The following is a 9,656-nucleotide window of genomic DNA, read 5'->3' on the forward strand; positions in this document are numbered from 1 at the left end:
ACTATGAAACGGTACCAAAATGAGTGGCGCGTTTTTTACCTCCAGCCACCGTTTACGTGTTACCATGGATGACGTTCTCCATTGAAATCTTCAGTGCATAAATTGAAATCTTCAGTGCATAACCAAACCAAACGAAGCCAAATTACCGATCTCTCTCTCTCTCGTTGCAGTGTAGCTCTCATATCTGCAAATGGCCGATGCTCTACTTGGAATTGTCGTTGAAAACTTGCACACTTTTCTGCGGGACCAGCTCGCAACCTTCTATGGTGTTCAATCGCAGATCCAAGAACTATCCAGTAATCTCACTGCAATCCATGCTGTAATTCAAGATGCTGAAGAGAAGCAGATAACAAGCCACGCCGTTAAGGATTGGTTGAACAAGCTCTCTGATGCAGCCCACGTGCTCGATGATATGCTGGATGAGTGTTCAATAAAATTCAACGCTCTGCAAATCCCGCACGGAAATTGTTTTTCATGTTTCAATCCGGAGATGATTTTGTTTCGTTTTGATATTGGTAAGAGGATGAAAGCTATTAGAGATAGGTTCCTGCAGATTGATGAAGAAAGAAGAAGGTTTGAGTTGCAGCCAGGGGTTGTAGAGAGGCTTCAAGAAGACGAGGAATGGCACCAGACGAGTTCTCTCATCACGGAGCAGAGAATTTATGGTAGACACCAGGACATAGAGACTATTGTGGAGCTTCTTTCAACGGGTGCTGGTGATGGTGATGGTGAAGATCTTGCTGTGTATCCCATTGTTGGGGTTGGTGGACTTGGAAAAACAACACTTGCTCGATGGGTCTTCAATGACGAAAGGGTAATCAAACATTTTGATTTTAGAATCTGGGTTTGTGTTTCCAATGATTTCAATATGATGAGAATTTTGAAGTCAATTGTAGAATCTGCTACTAAAAAGAACCCGGACCTATTTACTCTAGAAGCGATGCAGAAGAGAGTTCAGGAAGAGTTGCTAGGCAAAAGGTGCTTGATTGTTCTTGATGATGTGTGGAATGAAGATCAAGATAAATGGGAGAAGTTGAAGTATACCCTGCAATGTGGAAGTGGAACTAAAGGTGCTTCAATTTTGGTTACCACTCGACTTGAAAGTGTTGCTTCCATCATGGGAACATGCCCGTTTCATCACTTGTTACCTTTATCTGAGGATGAAAACTGGTTATTGTTCAAACACTATGCATTTGGTCAAGAGAGGGAGGAGCGTGCAGAGCTTGTGACCATAGGCAAGGAGATCGTGAAAAAATGTGCAGGTTCCCCTCTTGCATCCAAAGCACTTGGGAGCCTTTTGCGTTTTAGAAATGATGTAAAACAATGGCTCAGTGTGAAGATAAGTAAGTTATGGGATATACCTGAGGGTAATGCTATCATGGATGCTTTGAGAATTAGCTACTTTAATTTGGATTTGTCTATAAGGCGATGCTTTTCTTTTTGCGCCATTTACCCTCAAGATTTTCAGATTGTGAAGGAACAACTAATTCACCTTTGGATGGCCAATGGACTCATTAAAGCTAGAGGGAACATGGAGGTTGAGGAAGTTGGTAATGAAGTGTGGGATGAATTATGCCAGAAATCATTTTTCCAAGACGTGAGGACTGATTCATCGGGTACAATTACATTCAAGATGCATGATTTATTTCTTGAACTTGCGCAATCTATAATGGGCGAAGAATGTGTGGTCTCTAAGTCTGCAAACTTGACCAGTTTGACAAGCAGAGTCCATCATGTGAGTTGCTTAGACTTTTATGAAACGTTGAACTTAAATCAAGGTGCCTTGAAGAAAGCTGAATCCTTGAGGACTTTCATTAACCTTTATCCAACGTTAAGCAATTCTCGTGTGCTGCCAACGATCAGTTCTCTCCGTGCTTTAACTACGAGCTCTTCTAAGCTCTCAGCACTGAAGAATTTAACACATTTGAGGTACTTAACACTCTATAATAGTTCCATCACAACCTTACCTAAGTCTGTTTCCAGGTTGCAAAAGTTGCAAATTCTTAAGCTTGAAGATTGTGATTATCTTTCCTGTCTACCCAAACAATTAACACAGTTACAAGATCTCAGACATCTTATAGTCAAAAACTGCGAGTCATTGGTAGCACTGCCTCCCAAAATTGGAAATTTGAAGCGTCTAAGAACATTAAGTACTTTCATTGTGCATCCAAAGGAAGGGTTTACTTTGGCAGAGTTACGTGATTTACAACTTGGTGGCAAGCTACATATCAAAGGCCTTAAACATGTCCCTAATGAATGTGATGCTAAAGCTGCTAATTTATCTAGTAAGAAGGACCTGAATTGCTTATACTTATCATGGGGTAGTAATGCTAATTTGCAGTGTAATGATGATGAGAAAGTTCTTGAAGCCCTTGAAGCCCACTCCAATATCAAGAGTTTTGGGATGAAGGGTTATAATGGAACAAAAATGCCCAATTGGATGAATAATATTTCACTTCTCTCCAGGTTAACTAATGTTATATTCTATGACTGCAATAATTGTGAGCAGCTTCCTGCACTTGGTAAATTACCACATTTAACAATTCTTTTTGTATGTGGAATGAGAGATTTGAAGTACATTGATGATGATGCATACGAGGGTGCAGAGGAAAAGGCTTTTAAGTCCTTGAAGAAGCTGACTTTGTTCCGGTTGCCAAATTTGGAGAGGGTGCTGAGAGATGAAAGAGCAGAGATGCTCCCACTTCTTTCTGAATTAAGCATCTCATGTGTCCCCAAATTAAAATTGCCTCACCTTCCATCTGTTTCACATCTTCAAATTCAAGGATTGAAGTCTGTATTTGATTATAATGGTAATAAGAGCATTGCTTCCTTCCCTGAACCGATTGTGCAAAATATGCATCATATTAAGACCCTAAGAATTGAATATTTCTATGAAAAGGTATTACCAGATGAACTCAGCAGCCTCAGCGTACTGCAGGAATTAGTACTTTTTGGTTGTGATGAACTTGAGTCTCTTTCAGAGAATGTGTTGCAAGGTCTGAGTTCTCTTCGAATTTTGAAGATTATGTGCTGTGATAGATTAAATAACTTGACAGAAGGTATGAGGCACCTAATGCATCTTGAGCGCCTTGAGATTTGGGCTTGTCCAGAGCTGGTAGCTCTGCCAAGTAGCATGAATCAGCTAACTTCCCTTCTTGATGTTACAATATTTGGTGAGGACAATAACCCTATCATACCAGAAGGGTTACAATACATCCCTTCCCTCCAAATTTTGACTCTATATAATGTAGATTCATTGCCAGAGTGGTTGGGACATATGACTTCTCTTCAACAGTTACACATTGGTTTGTGTCCTGAGTTAAGGTCACTGCCCAGTGGCTTTCGGCACCTGACCAACTTGCATAAGCTATACATTAATGAGTGCCCGAAGCTTGCAAAGCAATGCAAGAGAGAATCTGGGGAAGACTGGCAAAACATTGCTCACATCCCACATTTTGAATTGGTTGCAGTGCAGGAAGAGACATTTTGTGGTAAATTCATCTTTGTTTCCTTTCTTCGTTTTCCGTTGATTTGTCGCAACTGTCCTTGTAAAATAATATCCGATCTTTTGAACAATATTTCAAATCCTTTTTGCAGATAAAATCAGTACTAAATGGAATCCGAGGAAGTCAACCAAAGATCAGAGTTATTATCTCACTCCAGATTATGAATTTGACAGAATGGTTGATCAGCTCTGAGTGAAAAGCAAATAGATGGAACCAATATTTGCACATGTCATTGCCATGTTCTGCAACATAAAGAATTTTACTTGTGGACCAGGCGACCAGCCACTGAACAATGGTTAGCATTGGCTATTGAGTAACATAACTCTTTCTATTTTTACTTTTTTATTATTATTTTTAATCTTGAAGAAATGTTTAACTATTCCAGTAAATGCCAAATGAGTGACTTAATTACTATGCATTCTTGTTTTAGATAAGTCTAACAATGGTCGAGCTAAATAGATTTACTAAATTGCATGACTCGAATTTCCGTTCCCTGATATTATTTGTGATTGAGTTATAAGTTGATGGATTATGTTATTGTTTGGTATCTTAGAATAAATCTTCTTTCTTGTATAGAATGAAAAGAAAGGGAAAAATGAAAAACTATACCATCTTACTGATATGACAGATATAGTATGTAGACCATAAGTAAAACCTTTTTCCTCTATCAAGATTCCAACATGACTTTATTGGATCTGGAAGTGCACATATTTGGAGTAGCATTTTGCTGTATAATGCAAAAGCATCGCCTACCTATCATATTCTCCCCCTTAATAAGCAAAGTCGGCTCTTGTGATTGACTTATATCTAATTTAGTTTTCATAGGTTAATATTAGATTGATTCTATCATTTTGTATAAATTTTTTAGACTCATCTAGTCGTATACATTTCAGACTGATCAATTATATAGATGTTTTCTTTGTTTCCCTTTCATAACCATAACCTATCATTTTCTATGATGATTAGCCATGATTCTTAATTACAAGATACCAAGGTTTGCATCTTTATTTGTTGGTCTCATTCTTACTACTATTAAAATAGTCACAATGATTCAAAAGTTGGAATATTGATGAATGTTTCCACCAAACCAATAGAAAGAGTAAACTAAGTTAAACTTAGCTAGCAAACTGAGTTGCATTTCATGTAAGTAGATTTGGCCTACAATACATAAGAATTCAAAGACTTGAATAGTGTATCAGTATCTCACACTGAAAGTGGGTAGACATAAAGTCAAATAATAGAAAAATAAAGCAGTACCAATTATATTGACTACCAAAAACACAGAAACTATTACAAACACTAATCTGATAATGCAAAAATTCATGCGGTTTGAAGAGACAATAAACAAACACAAAAGAAAATAATCAATTTTTTATTGCACAAGTAATCCTATTAAGGAAAGAGTATTCAATAATATTAGGAATACAAAAAGCTTAAACCTAAAAGATGCATGATTTATAGTTTTATACGTGGAAGTGATTAAGTGAATGGTTAAATCCATAACAAGTTGGGTGTGCATTGCAAGTGAAGAATGGCATTTATAAGAGCTCACCGAGAGGGTTAACACATTATAAAAATCGATCTCAAAACGAAGACATAAGATATGCACCCAAAACCAAAAAAATTAATCACTTATGTTCTCTGTTCACATGTCGTAACAATCAAATAAAATATTTTAAGGCTAACATCCAAAAACCTCAATGGAGAAATTTGTTCATTCCATATGAGCGAGAATGCAATACAAATATTCTTAGCCTCTAACTATAGCAAAGAGAAAGATGACAATGAATTCTTGTATCATAGCTTGGAACTAGAGAAAAGAGAAGAACAGAGTAAAGTTGTATGTGAATGATGAAAGGTTGCTAGGTAATGTTACTCTAAAAATGATTTTTTAATATCAAAACTGGCTAGTTAATATCCTTTGAGTAAGAATCCTTGTGTGTTTCCTCAAAGAGCAAGTAGGAATCCCTCTGCAATGGAACCCACCCCATAATTTTAATCTTTTCTAATGGTTGATTATCTGAAAAGCAATAATGGATTTGACTTGAGAATACATTGAGAGTGGTGTCATCCTCTTTGTGCAAACCTGTGAATATGCAATCCAAACTACCCTCTCTAAACTCACAAATTCTTGCTTTAATCTCTAAAAATGGCAACTGATGCTTTGCTTGGAATTGTCATTGGAAACTTGAACACTTCTGTCAAGAATGAGATTGCAGCACTTTCGGGTGTTGACTCACAGATCCAAGAGCTGTCTGATAATCTCGAGGCAATCCGTGCATTGTTCCAAGATGCTGAGGAGCAATTTACAAGCCATGCCATGAAGGACTGGCTGAAGAAGCTTTCCGATGCTGCGAATGTGTTGGAAGATATCTTGAAAGAATGTTAAATGGAATCCAACTGTCTTCAAAGTGAAGGGTGGTTAGCCCGCTTCCATCCCAAGACTATTTTGTTTCATCATGCTATCAGCAAGAGGATGGAAGACAGGGTCAAGAGGTTCCAGCGTATTGATGGTGATGATCTGCGGCAAACTAGTTCTGCCATCACTGAGCACCAGATGTATGGAAGAGACCAGGAGAAACAGAAGATTGTAGAGTTTCTTACAAAGCATGCCAGTAGCATTGATGGCCTCTCTGTGTATCCCAATGTTGGCATGGCGGGGCTTGGAAAAACAACACTTGCTCGATGGTCTTCAATGATGAGAGGGTGATCCAGCATTTTGATTTGAGAATTTGGGTTTGTGTTTCCACAAATTTCAATATCATGAGAATTCTACAGTCCATTGTAGAATCCTCCACCGGAGTGAACCCAAACCTCTCAACTTTAGAAGCAATGCAAAACAAAATTCAACAAGTGTTGCTGGGAAAACGGTATTTGCTTGTTCTAGATGATGTGTGGGACAATGTCAAATGGGAGGACTAAATGTCTGTGTTGCATTGTAGCGGAACCAAAGGTGTCTCAATTTTGGCCGCTACGCGAGATCAAAAAGTTGCATCTGTCATGGGAACATGGTCAACATGCTCTACTCATGACTTGCAGCCTTTGTCTAAGGACGACAATTGGTTATTGTTCACACACTATGCATTTGGTCAGCCAACACGCAGCATGAAGAGTTGGCAGAGATGGGCAAAAAAATCGTGAAAAACTGTGTAGGTTCTCCTCTGGCAGCTAGAGTTCTTGGAAGTCTTTTGCGCAATGAAAAGGATGAAAAACAGTGGCTCGATGTGTTGAAGAGTAAGTTTTGTGTTTCCACTCGCATATAACCCTCTTTAATATGACCAATTATGGCAAAATTGAATTTCAACGTCGTTCATAAAACTTGCATCCATTTGTAGCATGATACTCTTTGGCTTATTCTACAACCTGAATTCTATGTTCAATCATACAGAGACATCTCTTCATTTTTTTTCATTGAAGCTGAGGTTGCAGCGTAGGCATGAGTGCATGCAAATCACACTTGAAGAAGAAAGTAGTTTTCCGGTTCTATCAAGATTCCCAGCTTGCTTGACCTTTCATATTCAAGTTCACATATTTGAAGAAGTGTTTTGCTGTTAGTTTTGCATTGAAGTACCACCTTCTCATATTCTGCCCCTCAAGTAAAGTGGCTCTGGTGTGTGTTTTGCATTGACCTTTTGAGACAATATGCTATGTTGGAACTTTATATTTTGAATATGTGGTCCTATTTTTTATTATTTATGATTATTAGTCTAAGTGGAACTTAGATTAGCTTGTAAAGGTTGGTGATGAAATCTGTATTGGACAGTTATTTTGTATCTCTTTCTTTGAAGTACCTGACTTTTTATGACTGAAGTGAAGGTAGGTATGTGGCTGTTATATTTCTGTCTATTGTATTTCTGTCTATCATATTTATATGGTTATGAAGTTTTCAACAGAGCTGAATTGAAAAAAGGCAACTTGCAACTAACTATTTTTCAATAAAACTGGAAAGGTAATAGATGAACAAGAACCTAAAGAGAAAAAGATTTGGGGGGAGGATGAGAAGGTAGATTTTGAATTGTGACAGAATGCATCAAAGTAGCACAAAGTTATTTAGTGTGATTTTACAAAATAGATGCTTATTGGACCTAGTGATAAGCCTAATTATAGAGAATCCCACCCACTTCATTAACAACACAGTTATCAACTGCATCAAGATGGTTAAATTCTTAAAGTTGTCGCATAATTGGAAATAAAATTTAACTTTTAGTTCTAAAATTCAGAATCCATTCGAATTCCGCCTATTAGAGGTGTAAGTGATTGAACCGGATAAAAAATTACCGTAAAATCGAATCGAAAATTACAACAACCGACCTAAAAACTGAAAATCTTTTTTTTTTTACAAAGCTAATCGGTTCGGTTCGTTTTTTTGTTGGTTCGATAGAAACTGAACCAAAGATATGCATATATTTCAATGTTTTAACCATTTTAACTTTTAACCTAACAACAAAAATCTCCAACCCCCCCAAGGCCCAAGTCACTCAGCGTCTCTTAAGCTCGCAGCGCCTCTCCTAACCCTAAGTCTCTAACTCCTCATTTTTCGCTTCTGAATTCTCCATTCTGTGTTTGTTTTATGTTTATTGTTTAGTTGTTCGGATGGATTAAAATGTATTGAATTTGGATGTGATGTACTCTTATTATTTCAGTTTATTGACTATTTTAAACCTCTAGTTATTGTGATTCATATTCTGCTCATTAGGAATTAAAAACCGAAAAATCGACCAAATCAAATTGTCGTTGGTTCGGTTCGATTCGATTGTTATAAAAACAGCAAATCGAACGATTGTGTATTTGTAGGAATCGAACATATCGATTTGATTGGTTTTTAGTCCAAATCCCAAACCAAACCAAACTGATAACACCCCTATTGCCTATTCTCTAAGGCATATATTTTTTAATTTCATAAAAATATATTTTAGTAAACCCGGAATAGTCATTATCAAAATTCATAAATATCTAAAGATTCGAATGAAGTATTAAATCAACATGATAATTAAGAATCTTTTGTTGATCGCTTTGTTGAAAACTTTTGTCCCACAACATTTAACAAGTGAGTATTTTTTGTTCAAAATAATTAATTATTTAATATTTACTTCTTAAAAAACTAATAAGATGCTTGAGATATGGATTCATATAATAAATATACATAAGAAAGTAGCATATATTTGATAAGATATAATGTAAAAATGAAAGCAATTTAAATCCATAGAGTATATATCAGGGGTGAGAAGATATGATATATAGATCTAATGGTAGAGCAGTTTGTGGTGGTATCCTTAGAGACAGTAATGGTCAGTTATTAGCTTGCTATAGTGCGAATTTGGGTGTATGCACTGTGACTGCAGCTGAGTTTTGGGGCATACTCTTCGGCCTTGAACTTATCATTAACTTGGGACATTCCCATGTTAAAATTGAGGTTGATTCAGCGGTAGCAGTGCAATTATGTTCTCAGGATTTGGGTAACCTACATTTGGTAGGAACTCTTGTATCAGCAATAAAGATCAGGTACAAGACTCAGCAGCTGGATTCTTGGGAAACAAACTCTTGTGCCGATAAATTGACATCTTTTGGTCATAGTTTAAACTATGGTTGTTATTTTTTTTTTCATTGCCACCTTGTATTTCCTTACATTTTTTTACTGATGCTGTAAGAACGGTTCACTCCAGAATAATTTCTGATTAGTTTTCTCCTTTTTGGGCATTTAGCCCCGTTATTAATAAAAAAAAATAGATCTCATGACTCAATGAGACCATGACTATAAAAATGGATAGTTAATGTGTAGCTAGGAGTGGACATGATCGAATGAAATCAGATTTGTCTTAATTTGGATTCGATTTTAAATAATAATCGAATTTATTTTTTAGATTTTTATTCAATTTTAAATTTAATAAAATCATATTATTTTTAAATTATTCTAAGCAGGGGAATCTACCTTTTTACTTCTCACTTGAAACCATAGAATTTTCCTTTTTCTTCGTTGACAGTCATATTTTTTAAGAAAATAGTGAAACCTAGTGTCAACATTTCAATTTCACCCCATGTGTCAACATTTATATATAACCTAACAGGCGGGCCTAGCTGCCTAAGTGACAGGCGATTTAGGTAATATAATTGGATGAATGGAACTATGGAAGTTCCTCCAAAAAAAAAAAG

General features: G+C 36.5%; 1 protein-coding gene and 1 pseudogene across 2 annotated transcripts; both read left to right on the plus strand.

Moving 5' to 3' along the window:
• Nucleotides 1-188: 188 nt before the first annotated feature.
• LOC107487102 (putative disease resistance protein RGA4) lies at nt 189-5,841 on the plus strand. 2 transcript variants are annotated; one of them, XR_008009327.1, is made up of 3 exons: nt 189-3,491; nt 3,598-3,801; nt 5,713-5,841. XR_008009327.1 is itself a non-coding variant. In XM_052261437.1 (2 exons), exons 1-2 carry the CDS (start codon nt 191-193, stop codon nt 3,696-3,698), a joined length of 3,402 nt encoding a protein of 1,133 aa, XP_052117397.1. In that variant the 5' UTR covers nt 189-190; the 3' UTR covers nt 3,699-4,013. The 2 variants fall into 2 exon arrangements, 1 of the variants encoding a protein (XP_052117397.1); XM_052261437.1 differs by lacking the exon at nt 5,713-5,841 and having other exon boundaries at nt 3,598-4,013.
• A 350-nt stretch (nt 5,842-6,191) lies between these two features.
• LOC127747484 (putative disease resistance protein RGA3) lies at nt 6,192-6,868 on the plus strand (annotated as a pseudogene).
• The last annotated feature ends 2,788 nt before the right edge of the window (nt 6,869-9,656 follow it).

This window comes from Arachis duranensis, chromosome 5 (genome assembly GCF_000817695.3).
Source record: "Arachis duranensis cultivar V14167 chromosome 5, aradu.V14167.gnm2.J7QH, whole genome shotgun sequence".
Taxonomy (NCBI): Eukaryota; Viridiplantae; Streptophyta; class Magnoliopsida; order Fabales; family Fabaceae; genus Arachis; species Arachis duranensis.